The following is a 17,287-nucleotide window of genomic DNA, read 5'->3' as shown; positions in this document are numbered from 1 at the left end:
TAATTATAGTACTATTATTTCATGTCAAGTACTATAATGATTTATATGAAGCCTTCAGGCTCAAATCGAGTATATAACTTTAAGCAATAAAACTCAAATTTTGAGATTATATATAAATGTACTCGAAAGGACTATTCCTTTTTAATTCAATGACATGAGACATATCACACAATTCGAAATTATTTTTGATAGCTCAAGAAGAAATGTAACTATGAGTGTTGGATCACTGAAGTTGAAGATCCATTAATGTGTCATGTAGACATAGACAAATATTTTATATGAGAATGTGTCTTAATGACACAACAAAGTATTATTGTATTTTGAGGATACAAATAAAGTATTGGTAATAGGTGTCTTGATGACACAAATTGAATGTGTCTTGAAGATACATATAATGGAGAATTGTAAGAGAAAATATTCTCTAAGTTTGTGACTTGAAATTCTCTAAGTTGCACTCATAATAGCAAAATCAAGAAATTTGATTGCATATTGTAATAGAGCAAGAGCTTGAAGCTCGTACATTTTAATTGATGTCGACATCTAATTGGTCATTAGTATATGCATTTACAAATGCAATTGACCGTGATTATTTGAAATTATTGATGAAAGGAATTGTACATTGACTTGAAGTCAACACACATACGTTGTGGAGCCTTTAGTATAAATGTGGGTAAAATCATTGCGATAAATTTGAATGCCTTTTGGAAATATATTTTTATGATGCAATCACTTTATGATGGTATTCAAAATTATTTGACATGCACCATATGGATGCAATTACCGCATATTTATATGGATCATAACTTTTTATTTCAAAGAATTGAAAATGCTTGAAGCATATAATAAGCGGTCTCATGAGTTAGACTCTATGAATGATCCACTCAAGAATATGGTATTGTCACCTTAGTGGATACCTTGTTTACAAAAGGAATAATCAAATTAATTGATTTCCATTATCATTTGGGGCGAATGAAATCTTGTGGAGACTCATGAAGGGCTCACAAAGATCATCAATTATTTGATGAAAGAATTCGAAGTGAAAATATCTTGGGAGGATATATTTGCCTTTGATCTGCAGATCAAGCATTAGTCTAATAAAATATTTGTCCATTATTTGTTTATATATGATAAAGCTCATTCATTGAGTAAACACATGATTGTTCGATCTTTGGACATAAGAAATATATTCCCGTTCTCGAGAAGATAATGAAGATCGTGGTCTTAATATATGAGGATAATATTGTCTGATTGCACCAACGAGATTTTGGCTATATCAAGAAGGTGGCCGAAGAATTATTGAAGATTTCTAAAGTAATCAAGAGTTAAAGAAGAAAGATGACAGTGACAGTTATTGATGACAATCAAATAACGAGTTTGCAAATCCATACGTCGGCGATCTTACTTCAATGTCTTATTCTGAAATTAAGGGGAGCATGATCTACATCATTGGAATGTGTCGGCTTAACGGTCTATTGCCAGCATCAGGGGGAGTGTGATTAATAACCCAACACTGTACTCTTTTTCCTTCGACCAAGTTTTTATCCCAATGGGTTTTTCTTGGCAAGGTTTTAACGAGGCAGTGTGTCGCACTCTCAATAGTCATAGACATCCAAGGGGGAGTATTATATAACCTATGGTGGATGTCTATAGGAGTTACAGAATCATTAGTGTGTGTAATTAGAGGTGATAATGGTGGATGTTTAGGCCATTCATTCCCTTGTAACTAATGACCTTTTGAATGGTCTTCTAGTACTATAAAAGGGACACCATTGTATAGGGTTGAGACACACTTGAATAAGAATACAATATATACACACACTTGTTCTCTGCTTGTGATTTCCTTGTTTTATAATATATATATATATATATATATATATATATATATATATATATATATATATATATATATATATATATATATATATATATATATATATATATATATATATATATATATATTGTAAATTAAATAGGTGTGACCATATTTTCTTTCATACAATTAAGAGGTCTTGGGATAAGAAGATAGAAGACAAATAAACCATTATGGCCACACTATTTTATCTATATTTGATATGTCCAAATCCAAATCAAAATCAAGTGAAAGTAATGTGCCCACATCGATTATATAGGAAAAGGTTCTCTTGAACCATCATCAATTTATTTATCGACATATTCATCATTTAAAAATATACAATTTTTTTGTCTACTTAGTTATCTTCTAGTATTAAATCTGCTATCCACAAACCACATTATTTGACTTGATCGTTGGAGCATAATTGGAAATTCGAGCTCGTGTGAATTGAATCACACATTCTCGATCAACCCTCTACTCCTGAACTACCCAACTTGATTGATCCCGCATCCGCATCAATATATTACAATAATTCAAACATAGGATGGCGCATATTAATTAATATTTGTAATATGAAATATGAAAATAAAATATTGACTTAAAAAAGAAAAAAGTGAGTATCTATTTTATTGGTATCAGTCTCTTATAATTTAAAAAATCTAGAAAAAATATTATAAAGCTAAAGTAGGATTAATTTGTGAAATTAATTAAAAAATGATTACTTGTGGATGAAACTCAATCGTCACCAAACATCGGCCGTCCACATGTCCTTCTCATGATGAGATCACGAGATCTTTAGTCATGCCTTTATGATTATTACTTATTATTATTAACTATTATTATTATTATTATTATTATTATTAAACAAAAAAATAGTATCTTAGTTTCCCAACCTACATCGTACCTACTTATAATAAAGGATCAATTTAAAAATTAACTTTCTATTGAAAATTATTACAATTTCTAACATTACTACAAATATATATAAAAAAAAATACGATCTTCAAGGCTTAAATAGTGCCGATTTGCAAAATACAGCTGTGTAGGACCTCATGCGCTATCAGTTGTCATAAAACCAATTAAATTAAGAAAGACACAAAACTCTAGCTTTATATTACATTCAACACTGACGAAATCATTCGATTGTAGGCAGTCAATATTCCGAGCGTCTCCACGTGGGTAATTGCTGCAAAATTCAGGCTAAAAAAAAATAACTTTTAGCAAATGAAAATTTGAGTAATGGACTATTAGTAGCAAAGATAAATACTACGTTGTCATTTTTTATTTATTTATTTAAGTTCGGAGAATTGTTAGCTGATTTTCCAGAATTTTAAAAAGTATTCACATCGGACTATTATTGTGTCACAGACACTACAAACTAGATATAATCAACGTCTCCATAAATAAATATAATTTCTTCTAGAAGTTATAAATATAATATCTTAACGTAAATAATTATATGTATGTAATTTCTTCTAGAAGGGTTACGAGTGTTTATTGTCTCAAAAGTCTCAGGTTTTTTTACCCTCGCCGTTCATATTCAACTAATCAAATCCAAAAATTATATTATAATCAAAATATTTAATTGCATCATACGAATCTGTTCCCAGACATAAACAATGATTAATTAGTTAACAAAAGCAGCATTAATTAAATAAATTATCACAAAAAAGTATCCTTCTAAAGTGATTAATTACTTTATAAATTTTGCTTTCCTAATATAGATAGACAAAATCTAACCTCGTCATCATGTCATCCATTATTAAAATAAAAAATGCCAACACCTATTATTTAATATTTTATTGCCAATCCTCTTAACAATGTGATGTTTTAAGCAGGCATGTGAGTTTGTGCCACGTGTTGATTTGGGCAGTGAAAATGTTGGACTATTTTGACCAAGTGTTGACAATGATATATATACCATGTCCAGAAGAACAGCCAGAATTATTGCTGCTTTTAGGGCAGCAAAGGAGAGTTAGATTTACCAACTTTGTATTATTTAATTGGGTATTATTATTACATATACCTATAATATGTTTGCTATGTAACTTTAATATGGGTCAAGGTTAATATGGGTGCATGAGATCTTACATTTAGTGAAATATATTAGAGTATTTTGCTCAATGTTGTTAGAATCGGACTGACTATAGAACCGGACCATTTGGGTCCTAGTTTTATAGGGTTGAATCGGTTCAACTGTTTTTGATTTTTTTTAATATGTCATTATTTTATTAATTTTAATATTTTAAATATATTATTTTCTTTATATTTTTAATCTTCCACCTATTATTTTAACATTTATTTATCTCACCCCACTTTTTAATATATATATTTTGCTTCTACTCTATATTTTTTCATTCTTTATTCTTCAAATGCGGCAATTGGCTCCGTTATTCGATCACCAATGACCTTATTCGGCAATCCTTCGACCACTCATTACAAGATTCGGACGTGAAGTTTCGCTCAAATCTAGCCACACATAACCAACTCAGCGGTGGTTCGAGACATTTTGGCCAAAAATCAAGTTCCTTGACTGACTCGGCGGTTCTTGGGTTTTACCCGATCGAACAGGTTTTGGGTCATTTAACCCTGGTTTTTAATTTTCCCGATTTTAGAGATCAAACCGAACCACTTCGAGGCAGGGTCACGGTCGAACCGGTCCGACTAACTGGTTCGGTCTGGTTCTAAAAACATTGATTTTGCTTCATAGATCTATACACAGTGGGCTAGTGGCGGAATACAAGAGGGGTAACGGGGGTTGTGGATCCCCCAAGATTTAAAATAAAAAAAAAATTGTGATTTTAAGTAATATTTTTAAAATATAGATTTTGGCCTCCGAACCCTCCGTTGTATCATATTATAACATCCCCCCCTCATGTCTAATACAAAATAACCATCAATTATTTACATATACACATGAGTGTGTTATTATATGTATAAGATTAATGGTTTGGTGTATTTCACTGGATCGATCTAGCATCTACAAAACCTATAATAGGTCTAATAAATAGCGATAAAAATAAGGAAATTCTATACTACACCCTATTATTAACATCGTGGGATTGTTAAACGTAAATCTACACATAATTGCACACACACCTATATATATGTTTGTTTAGTGGGTGGTTATTTAACCCTATCTACAATTAACAAATATGTGATGTAAATAACCCAGTGAACCATATAGCTTCCCATAAAATATACAATAAGTTGTCCATATATTGTTTTATGATAATTAGGTTCGATTAGGCCTACAAGAATCAACATTCAATAGAAGTTGGATATCCATTTGATGGTGGGTGAAAAAGATGCATCTAGAAAATAATGAAATTTATTAGCATTATATTATAATGAAAATAGTAAACTTATGTGTACCACTAATTAATTATTGGAGTAGTGAAGGAGATCGAGTTGGGATAATATAGAAGGTGTAGTTAGCTATTTGTTTTTCAAATATGTGAAATTAATTATGAATTTTATATTTATACAAAACCTATAAATATAAACTATTTATTTTGGTTCTTATACGTTCGATCATTAATTCAACGTTGGACTTATATGTGAAATACTATGTATTGCAATTTGCAAGACTGTCATGAAATGTTAAACCGTGATCTATTAATGTTTATTTGAATTGAATTTTAATGTGTCTAATAGAGCTTGTGCATTTAATTTATAAAGACATTATGAATTTTATTATAGTGATGAGCTAAAATAAAATTATATAAGATAGCTCATTAGGTTATTTATCTTAAATTGTCACGGTCCCCATATCACACGTTTCAATTTCATTATCTATGTATTCCATCGATTGAAAGAAAACGAAGAGAAGTCTAAAGGGTTCTCAGTTTTGAATGTACATGATGATCTGGAAATCCATGATCATTCTACATCAATTCCACGAATCAAACTATGGAGTAAGGTATGTTTTCGATTTACGCTTTCGGTTACGTTTGTGAATAGATTCCAAAGCTATACTATTCACATGAGTATGCATATGCACGATTACTTGGTAGCCAATAGTCAAATGATGCTGAAAGATGCATTTTTTTTTGGCTATACAAGATAGTTGTAATTGAGGTTGTAAGGGTTTTTGGTTTATTAATTTTTGAATGTTAAAGGAGATGGTGGTATCATTGTGAGATCAAATGGAATTTCTTTTCTAACAAATTTTATAATTTTGTTCATTTGAAAATATTAAATATGATCTCTTTTAATATTCAAAGTTTAACCTTATTTAGCTAATAATGGGCTCGTATTATAAAACTTGCATAAAAACGTCTACATAGTACAAAACTCAAGAATAGAACATTTAAAGACATGGTAAAAAGTATAATTTATCATTCTTGATTATCATATTTCTTTTAAGAGAAGCACTATAGACTGCAATGTATAGTTTAAAACATGATGTATAAAAGCTCTTAAGGATATTGAATTTAGGGGGGGGGGGGGGGGGGGGGATGTGTAACGAGGATTTATTTTTCTCATTTTTATTGCTATAAATAATGATAAAAAGGGAATTGCTACTTAAAGATAAACTCAATAATCTTAAGCGAATACAGTATATGGTATTAAATTGAGTTAAACTTAAGATGCGAATGGCATTGGTGATCTTATCAATCGTCAAAAATGTGTAATCATTTGGTCACAAATGTATGTCCGAGACCTTTTGAAATTCAATAGACGATGCAAATGGTTCCCTATCCAAACAACTCCACAAAGTTATTATTACAAATTTTGGAATCCTTAACTTCACATTCATCAATTAACTGATGCAGATTTATCCAACATACCTCTGGTATTAAAACTGACAAAAACCATCTCATCCTTTGATCCTTAAAGAAAAAAGAAAAAAAAAGGAAATACTTGCTAAAATCCAACATATTTTTTTCCAACTATATACCTTTTGCTATGAACAAGATAAGTCGATTTTCACAGTTTAGATGAGCAGGCATGAATAACCAGCTCCCTCCGTAGAATCTTCCCTGCCGGAGATTTTGGAATCGAGTTGATAAATGCAAGACGACGTATCTTTTTATATGGAGCAACCTGTATGAGTAAAAAGAAACAATCATCGGTTTTTGTCCGAAAAAAAAGAAAGAAGAAAGACAAACACGCAATGCACCGCGATTTTTGTAATGAATTTTTATTTTTTTTGCTATAATATACACTAAGTTCACGTGCCTGTTTCTCGATGAAGTCCATTATTTCAGTTGCGGTGATAGTGCTACCAGGTTTTCTCACGATATATGCCATTGGAATCTGACCTGCATCTTCATCAGGATATCTGCTCGTAAAAGTACATATATGTTAGAATTTTATCACCGAGCAGAATTTGCGGTGACATAAGAGATATTCGAAGGTGTATAGAAAATAAAAATATATATAGGAAATAGTTTATATAAAAATGCTTACGGAATAACTGCTGCATCAGCGATTTCAGGGATTGATTGAAGTAAATGTTCCAGCTCAGCGGGAGGAACCTGCAATTTTTTTTTTTATTTTTTTGTCGGGCAAAAATTACAGTAAAAGACCATATATTATTGCTAATTCCTCGAAAAAATATTCAAAAGACGATATATAACCTGATATGCCTTGTATTTAATCAATTCTTTGAGCCTATCGACAATAAAGAGAAATCCATCTTGGTCGAAATAACAGAGATCTCCGGTTTTTAGCCACCCCTCTGAATCCAAGGTTGCGGATGTTGCTGCATCGTCTCCAGCATAACCTGTCACATACAGTTAAACCTCTATAAATTAATAGAGTTGGGACTAGCATAATTCTATTAATTTAGCAATATATTAAATTATCGGGCTAATAATTTAATATGTTTTCACCGAGCCGGGACTAGAAGAAATTATTGTTTCAGCGAGGTAATTAATTTATGGAGGTTCTACTGTATATTGTATTCAAACATTTGAAGAAGCTAAGGATTTCAAATCCACAAAAATAAAAATTAAACCTACTGAACTTTTGTCGTTCTGATAAATTTATATTTTAACTATATTTTTAGTCATTTTGATGAATTTAAAATCTACTTCTAACCAGTGGCAACTAATAGTAAATACGGGATTTATTTCATGGTACACCCGATAAAATACGCAGGGTATACCATGACCATTCTTAGCATACACAAACACACACATCCATGTTGGTGTGTATAAATGAATAATAGATCTTTACTAGGTGTGCACTTTGTCTGGTGTCGCATAGATTTTAAGGTAAATATAGTACGGTTTTTTCTTGTTCTCAACTCTCTCCGTTTCTTTTTAACCCCCATTTTAACCACAAGAAAAACAAAACAAACTAATTTGTTCGACATAGACAACAAATAACACAAGCTAATTATTACCACATGCACAAGCGTTGTTCTAAGTAATTTTCGGAAAAGGTGGATCGATGTATCAAGAATGTCTTATTAGGCATGCATTACAATACAAAATTGCAAACTAATGACGATCGACCTAATATTATATAAAAAGTCCTTTAATGTATCTGTCACGTACCTTTCATAATGGCGGGCCCTCGTAACCATAGTTCTCCACGTTGTCCCGGAGGTAAGGGGTTCCCAGTCAGAGGGTCAACTATCTTGGCTTCCATATTCTCCGACAATCGGCCCGCGGAGCCGTACCGTTTTGCCTCATCGGGCCCCATGGCCCGCGTTGCCCCTCCTGTACTCTCGGTCAAACCATACCCCTGACATAAATAACTTAACTTTGATTAATGCTTTTAAATACATGGCACCATAAACTACTTCTGAGGTTAACAATAGTGAATTTATATTATCATGGATATTACACAGTATATAAATATATAAATATATAGAATATGTGTAATAAATACATACAAGTGTGTAGTAAAATATTATTTGTGAAATTCAGATAGTATATAGAATAAAGGGTAAATTACAAACACCCCCTGAGGTATGGTCAATTTACAAAAACACCCCTCTTGTTTGGATAATTACAACCACTCCCTCAACTCCTTAACTTTAGTGGAATCTTCGAGATTATATGGAATATTATCACTTTTGTACCCGTTTTATCCCATTCAAATTCTACATTATGAAGCAAGATGATCATAATATGTGACTTTTAGCTTGTATATATCAGTTTGTGGTGCATCTGAAACTGTACTTTTACACAAAATGAGTACAAACTAGAGCACATTTCACGGAATCTAGATGATTATGTGGAATTTGGCACCATAAAAGTGGAGGTGTAAGAAAAAATCATAGTTAAGGGGGTAGATGTAATTATCCAAACAAGAGGGGGTTTTTGTAATTTGACCATACCTAGGGGGTTTGTAATTTACCCTAGAATAAACAATGCAGTGGGAATCCACGCAGGGCCTATAGTAATGATTCTGATCTACTCATCACCTTTAAGAAGCACACTAACTAGTCAATAATTGATTATTCTAACTATTAATTAGATTTGTTTATTTGTTTATTTATATGCTTCAAACCTTTTTTAGTTAAAAAATAATAAAGGAAAAGAAATGTCCGGACACATTAATCTTTAGCTAAAAAGCCAAACTACTTTGACAAATATTGACAACAAAGTACACTAACAACTAGTTCAAATTGGCATTCACGTGTTATAAATATATAATCAAAATTAAACAAATGATGACCATTGGAACATTAAAACACACAAAAAGACAACAAGAAAACTCCACCATTTTACAGCTAACCTTTGAAAAACAAGGTATTAAATTTATGGGTAAAATACCGTCAAAGGACCCTTTCAGAGAATGTCCAATCTCGAAAACGACCTTCATATTTGGATAACTACAACCACCTCTCAAGTGTGAATCTTCTTATACGTCCACCTTTAAGGTGTTAAATTCAACAAAATATTCTAGATTCCGTGGAATTTTCTCTAGTTTGTACTAGTTTTGTGCAAAAATGCAGTTTTTGATGCACCACAATTTGATATTTACAAGCCAAAAAACGGCTTAATTTCACTTTGCACCCTTGAAATATACCATTTTGGCACTTTGCACCCTCGAAATAAATTAATAGCACTTTGCACCCTCGAAATACAATAAATCATGCATAATGCACCCCAAATGATTTTTTAAAGCTAAAAAATATAAATTTAATATTTGTAGTGATATTTTTTTAGGATGCCAAATGTCAAATATTTTTTTTATTCATCAATTATTTTGAAACTATAAAGTTCAAAAATAAAAATACATTCCATCAACATATTTAAAAATTATATTGTTTTATCAAAATTAAATATTTTACGAAAAAAATTCATTCAGCTATTACGTTATCAAGTTATCTGAAAATTATTTTTTCTTCCAAATATTTTCACCTAATATTTTACAAACAGTGACATAAAAGATCCACAATCGAATAATTTAGTGATAAAAGATTATTTTTTTTATTTTTCTTTTGTAAGATAATGTAGTTTTTTTTTAAATAATCCGGTGTAATTTTTATTTTTTCGCACTTTGTCCGCTCGAAATTAGGTTTGAGGTTCAAGAAAACAACATTTTTTTTTTATTTTGTACCCCAAAAAGAAAAACACCAATGAAAAATAAAATTGCCTTTATTATTCAATTGAGGGTGCATTGTGAATGATTTATTGTGTTTTGAGGGTGCAAAGTGCTATTATTATTTTTTGAGGGTACAAAGTGCCAAAATGGTATATTTCAAGGGTGCAAAGTGGAATTAAGCCGCCAAAAAACACATCTTATGATCATAGTGTTTTAAAATGTCGAGCTCGAACGGGATAAAACCGGTACAAACTGAAGAATATTCCATATAATCTACAAGATTCCACTAAATTTGACACCGCAGGAGCGGACGTGTGAGAAAATTTATAATTAAGGGTGGTTGTAATTACTCATACATGACCTCAGGGTGACCGTAATTTATCCTTAAACTTATTTAACCATCCCTAATATTTAGTGTATTAAATAACAGCGTTTATAATCAAAATAAATAGAAAGCATAAGGATATTTTTTTACCGATGAAGGAATTTGACAATTAAAACAGTTAAAAATGAATTTTTACTCGAAAAGGCAAGAAAAAATGACACACGCAAGTGGGGTTTTCACCCCCCAAGGGAAAGGCAGCAATTTTACTGTACCTGGAAAATCTCCACGTGGGGAAACCTCTCCTTGAACCGCTCGGAAACCTCCTTCCCCAGCGGCGCTCCGCCGCAGCCCATCGTCTGCAACGACCTCAAGTCGTACTTATCCACCAGATCCGACTTCGCCATCGCCACCACCAGCGGCGGCGTCACCGGCACAGCAGTAACCCTGTATCTTTCCACCGCCTTCAGCATTTCCACAAAATCGAATCTCTCCATCAGAACCACCGTCTCCCCCAGCGCCGCCGCCCTAATCAGCATGAAAAATCCGAACACGTGGAACAACGGCAGCGTGAACAGCGACACCGATTGAATTTGAGCGTCGTTTTCGCCATCCCCAAACTTATTTTGGTACAATCCGGCGATCACCGCTATCAGATTCCGGTGGGTAAGCACCACCCCTTTCACTTTCCCGGTGGTGCCGGAGGAGTAAAGGATCGCGGCGGGGTCCGATTGGTCCACGACGGCGTCGTTTTGTGAGGGGGCGGAAACCCCCGATTCGAGCATGGACAGAAACTCCGGCGAATCGAGGAGGATAATGGGGGTATTCGGCGGGAGCTTTCTAGAAGTTTCCGAGGTGGCGAACGCGAGTGCGGGTTTGCTGAGTCGGACCTGGTGAGCCAACTCGGAGGGGGATGACAGCGGGTTGGAGGGCGAGACGACGGCGCCGAGGGAGAGGAGAGAGAAGTAGAGTACGGGGATGTGGAGAGACGGCGGCGAGAGGACGAATACGACGTCGTTTTTGGAGAGGGAAGGGCGGAGGGATTTGAGGGAGGATGTGAGGGAGGCGACTTGTCGGAGGAAGGTGGAGTAGGTCACGCGGTGGCCGGTGGCGGCGTCGATGAGGAAGGGGGTGGTGGAGAGGGCGGCGGAGGTGGCGGTGGTTGGGGAGTGGAGGAGGGAGAATGCGTGCTGAACGATGGAGAGGGGTTCGGAGAGAGAGGGGAGAGGGACGGCGGGGCGGAGGCTGTGGTAGATGCTGGTTTGTGGGCAGAAGCCATTGTTGGGGTTGACGACGGTGATCTGTGGTACTGAGGATTCAGTTTCCGCCATTGGAATGAATGAGAGCTTGTTTCAGAATTGAGGGTTTGAATACTATTTAATTAGGATTATGAAATTATGTTTAAATTACGGGTCCTAATTAAATTTAAATTGTAATTAAACATAATGTTCCTTGGTAAGTATAATAATTGTTTGAAAATCTCATTCTGTCTAGATTATGAATATTTTTTTCTTAATGGGTGGTTAAATCTTTGACCACACATCATGACACGTGCATATATAATAATCTTGGAAGAAGTGATTTTGTGTTAATTGACTGAAATTCGAATTCTAATGTGATTTACATATCTTGTATGGTTTGCAAGCTAGTATACAAGAGTGTAGGTTTATTCAGTGTATTTATATCGTTGGTTGCGAGTTACTTCATTGCTAACAAAAATGAAAATATATAATTTCTTCGGATAGTTTATGATCTTATGAATTATCAATATAATTAACTTAATGCAATTTCTGAAATTTCCAAATCTATATAATATATAAAGGGAGAATACACAATTGAAGTTTTCACATCTTCAATTTTGATCCTACTTTTATTTATTTTCTTTCATTTTGGTTTACTTGCCTTTTATATTACACATTCCATTGAATTTAATTATCATCTCCATAAAATCCGATTCTTATTTGTTCTTTCCATATATTTTAATTCCCAATATATTACACATTTTATTACATAATTTATATGGGAAAATTTGGGATAACCCCCTAGTTTTGAAAATATATAGGGATAGACCCTATTGATTTTTCTTTCCTAGTCAAAAACCCAAATTCTAATCTTAATTTGACAGACCCCCCTAGACAAACTGAAATACCTATTTTGCCCTTCTAATTACAATTAAAACCCTAACTCTTTCTCTCACAATTCTCGTTCTATTCTCCCACCGCCTCTTCTCTCTCTCACTTCCCATCAGCTCCGCTGCTCCGCCATCGGCGCAAAATCGCCGCTGCTCCGCCACCGGCGTAAAATCATCGCTGCTCCGCCATGGACGCAAAATCGTTGCTGCTCTGCCCGAGCCTTGCACCGCTGCTCCGCCATCGCGCTGCTCGGTTCTTTTCTCTCTCTAACCATTCTTCCGACGCGCATCCCCGCTCCACCTCCACCGTTCTAGCGGTCGATCGCCTTCCATCTAGCGCCGCCTCTCTTTCGCCGCACCTCCTTGCCGAGCTCAGCCGCCAACTATTTCCACCGCCATTTGCTTTCAAACTGCTGTCCCTAGATGCGAAGAATGAAGAGTACAACGGATCTGGAAAATCGCTGTGTTTTTACAGCAGATCCGCACACAGTAGGTCGACTAGCTTGTTAATTTTAATTTGTTTACAAATCTCAGCCACGAATGTGTGTGTGTTTGTGTTTGTTTTTTTAAACCAGTAGTCGTTAACCCTCATAATTTATTATCAATTGCGATTGCAGGTCTTGCAAGAGTACATGGGTCCTGCTACGAACACGAGAATTTCACAGGACCTCCATTTTTCGCCGCTAATTCCTGCTTCTTCGAAGCTTCGTGTTGCAAGCACGAGAAGGCCTGCCACTATTTACTTTTTCAAAAACAGCGCCCCTGAATAATCTGTTCAGAAAGTAAGCGTTCGGCCTTTTACTTTTTTTTTTTTCTAGAACTATATCTATAGTTTATTACAGTTTTCTCTTCATATTATTGCGGACGGAATAGATTCATGTTCGATGCCTGTATTTGATTTCATGGACTTTTGGTCGGTGGGATGGGAGCTCATTAAACATTTGACATTCATACTGTAGGAAGATGATTTGTCTTTTTTGTGTATATTTAATGGAATATATATTAACAAGAATTTTGTTATTATTTGTAATTCTTTATGGATTGCACAGTAAGCGATGTCTAATATAGTTACGAATCGATTAATGTGATACTGATTTTTTTCATTAATTTGGTACATACAAAACCTAGACACATATGAATCGGAACCGCCGAAAATTGCTGGATATGTAAACACTGGATTGTAAGTTAATTTTCTGGTAAAATTGATTATATAAGGCTTGAAACTGAGAGTTTAAAGAAATTCAATGGTTCCTTGTCACAGTTCTTATGGTTTATCATCGTAAATATTGCCTTTGTTGTATTGATAATTAATTTTCTGTGACCGTGTAGCTGATAGATTTCATTTAGGGATACTTTCAGAATATATCTCTCGCAAATTTTACTTTGCCCCAAAAAATTATGATCGTATACTTTTTTGTTCGCTCGGCATCTTGAGAAAAATGTGATACTTGGTTCTTGTGATGTTTGTTTTGTGATTATTACGAACAAGTTTAATTTCTATAGATAACTATAGTCATGACTTTTTTGGTGATGTAAATGAATTTTATTTATATACATATATAGTCACATGTGGTCATGTACACGTAGTTATATATAGTCACATATAGTAACAAGAATGAACACAACTATGTGACTATAGTTGACTACATATAGTCATATATAGTCATATGTAGTAACAAGGAGACATAACTACATGTGACTATAGTTCACCAAAGTAAATTTATCAATAAAGTATTTTCATTGTTTTCTTGTATTTTTCATGTAGTGTAATTCGAATTTTGCAGGTATTTTTTAAGTTCACCAAAGTATTTTTTGTACAACCATCATCGAATTATGCAGTTATTTTTTGAGTTTTGATTTTAATTTTTTTTTTTTTGTGTGTGAAGCTGTGAGTTTAATTTTAGGAGTCGACTTGTACATAAAACGCGATTGTTATGGCAAGAATTATAATAAAAAAAAACTCGAAACTTGTTCCTGGTGGTGGTGCGACAAAACTGATTGTTCATCCATTGAAGGCATAGAAAAGGTAATGAATTTTAATGTGCTTCTTAATATATTGAATCACTGTTTATTGGTCCTCAAATGATTTGTTTACTTTTTTTTTATACCTAGGAGTATATGTAGATTCGTGATGAGAATATTTTGTTGGTAATATGATATTGATATTTTATTTATCGAGAATGAAATAGGTGACTACTTTTACGTGTGTTTTATCTATGGTGTTCCACTTCAACTTGCTTTGATCTTTGACCTTTGGTTATACGAAGAATAATGACTAGCATACTCTGTTTGTAATTTGATTTTGATAATATAAGCTGTCTCGTATCGCCTGGAGAACAAAGTCCGGTACTTGAAGGGACAAATAAAGTCACATACATGTATATAGTCACATGTGGTCATATACAGTAGTCATATATAGTCATGTGTAGTAACATACAGTAATATATGGTGTAGTCACATATAGTAATATATAGTCATGTGTAGTAACATACAGTAATATATGGTGTAGTCACATATAGTAATATATAGTCACGTGTAGTAACGTACAGTAATATACGGTGTAGTAACATGTAGTAATATATAGTTATATATAAACTATGTAGTCATGTAGTCATATGTAGTCATGTATGAGTTATGTGAGGAGTATCTATGTATACCAGTAGGTGATAGTGCGTGTGTGCACATTTAAATTTGAAGCAAAATTCGTTGTTTGTTTAACTCTTTTTCCTTTTCACAGGTTTTGGTGTTTGAACTACTATGTAGTAAGTTTTTGCGGAGTGGATTGTGTTCGTTGTTCAAAACAAGCGGTTCCCGTGTTGACAAGTGCGATTTGAGTCAAATTTAGTCGTATAGATAACTGTAGTTATGTATAGTTCCATGTAGTTATATATATTTATATAAAAGCTATGTGGTTTTCCTGATGAATAGGGATCTTGATGATTGTGTTTTTTTTTTTTTTTGACTTTTTTGTTAGGCATTAAATTATTTATAATATCAAGAATCAAATTTTGAATTTTTTTATTGTTATAGATGAATTTTTATATATATAATCAACGGTTTTTATAATCGATCGACCATAACTTTGGGGTAAAAAAACAGTAAATTGGTACATATAACTATACATGACTGTGGTATACTATAGTCATGTGTAGTCAATTTCAACACAGTAAATTAAAAATTAAAAAAAAAATTTAAATAATTAAAAATTAAAAAAAAATTAAAAAATTAAAAAAATTAAAAAATTAAAAAATTAAAAAATTAAAAAAAAGTTAAAAAACAAAATTAAAAAAATTAAAAATTAAAAATTAAAAATAATTAAAAAATAAAAAAATTACAAAAAAAGGTACGTATAAAAAAATAATAATAAAATAAAAAATTATAATTTTTTATTAAAAAATCTGAAAAAATGATAAATGCAGGTCTAAAAGTGTGGAGTGCAGTTAGCTATAATGCTGAATGCAGGGGTGAAATACTGAATATGCAGTTTGCTGAAAATTGCAATTAAGGGCACAATAGTACTTTTGCCTCTCCAGGGGTGTATCTCAAAGAAAGAATTTTAGGGGTGGACTTATCCCTATATATTTTCCATTCTAGGGGTGTATATCAAATGACCCCAATTTATATAGATACTTCCACCAAATTTGATTAACTTTTCATTTTTAACAAAATTCTGATTTTATGTTATTTTTTATAATTTTATTTCAATAAATTTGTATTATATTAATTTATTTGTTTTCACTATTTTGTAAATAAAACTAGATTTGCCAATCTTTTGTATTTGATTTTATTTTCATTTTTTATTTCCATTTTGCCCCACATTTTTCTAATATATATCTATATAATATATAAAAAATGAATTCCACCATCAATTTAATTTTTATTATGTGATATATCCCTAATTTCATCTCATTTGTCAATTGATTGGTGAAAAAAATAGCAAAAAACATGTCATCAATTCATTTCATTTACATTCCACATCATGTTTACAAATTAGGTAGTATTACCATTAATCGACCTCTGCTTAATTATACAAATGATCATACAAATCTTACCAAAAAGGAAGCCATATGTCCATTTCGCTTTTTTTTCTTCAAGTAAACATAGTCATTTCTCATTTTCATTTATTTTAAATTACCAGCCAAGATTTCAAACAACTATGTCCATTTATATTGGTATAGTTAAGAAAAATCTTTGACTTTTATTTACCATTAATCGCATAATACGAGGGATAACATAACAAATAAATTTATGTATTTTTAAAATTCAAATTCCTTCCTTCCTTACAACAATCTTGCATTAATTATAATAATATTTTCCTTATATATAATTTCCACTCGAGCTATAAAATGGGCATCCGTCGCCTTCACTTTCATCATTGTTCGTATCCGTTTCGTTTTTATATTTGTTTATTCGTGTAATGTGCTTTTTTCTTTATTCTACATTCGTTACTTTGTTATTTCCCGTATTATGT

General features: G+C 32.7%; 1 protein-coding gene and 1 long non-coding RNA gene across 3 annotated transcripts; one reads left to right on the top strand and one right to left on the bottom strand.

The window, feature by feature from the left end:
• Positions 1 to 6,506: 6,506 nt before the first annotated feature.
• Positions 6,507 to 12,062, bottom strand: LOC105951686 (4-coumarate--CoA ligase-like 9). The gene is made up of 6 exons (XM_012975135.2): positions 10,961 to 12,062; positions 8,362 to 8,551; positions 7,438 to 7,583; positions 7,268 to 7,335; positions 7,037 to 7,139; positions 6,507 to 6,901 (listed from the first exon to the last, which is right to left on the bottom strand). Exons 1-6 carry the CDS (start codon positions 12,014 to 12,016, stop codon positions 6,785 to 6,787), a joined length of 1,680 nt encoding a protein of 559 aa, XP_012830589.2. The 5' UTR covers positions 12,017 to 12,062; the 3' UTR covers positions 6,507 to 6,784.
• Positions 12,063 to 12,889: 827 nt separating this feature from the next.
• LOC105954007 (uncharacterized) lies at positions 12,890 to 15,843 on the top strand. 2 transcript variants are annotated; one of them, XR_016030786.1, is made up of 4 exons: positions 12,890 to 13,309; positions 13,434 to 13,598; positions 14,703 to 14,842; positions 15,554 to 15,843. It is a non-coding gene; the product is annotated as an uncharacterized LOC105954007 (long non-coding RNA). The 2 variants fall into 2 exon arrangements; XR_016030785.1 differs by lacking the exons at positions 14,703 to 14,842; positions 15,554 to 15,843 and having other exon boundaries at positions 12,890 to 13,305; positions 13,434 to 13,846.
• The last annotated feature ends 1,444 nt before the right edge of the window (positions 15,844 to 17,287 follow it).

The sequence above is a fragment of the Erythranthe guttata genome, chromosome 4 (genome assembly GCF_056151865.1).
Source record: "Erythranthe guttata isolate IM_541 chromosome 4, IM_541, whole genome shotgun sequence".
Classification (NCBI taxonomy): domain Eukaryota; kingdom Viridiplantae; phylum Streptophyta; class Magnoliopsida; order Lamiales; family Phrymaceae; genus Erythranthe; species Erythranthe guttata.
The sequence above is the reverse complement of the archived record's forward strand: the minus strand, read 5'-3'. Positions and strand labels throughout refer to the sequence as shown.

Coding starts and splice junctions, on each gene's coding strand:
- LOC105951686 (XM_012975135.2), bottom strand. CDS start 12,016: ATGGCGGAAACTGAATCCTCAGTACCACAGATCACCGTCGTCAACCCC. Junction 7,584..8,361: donor AGGGCCCGCCATTATGAAAG/GTACGTGACAGA, acceptor TGTATGTGACAG/GTTATGCTGGAGACGATGCA. Junction 7,336..7,437: donor TTAAATACAAGGCATATCAG/GTTATATATCGT, acceptor AAAAAATTGCAG/GTTCCTCCCGCTGAGCTGGA.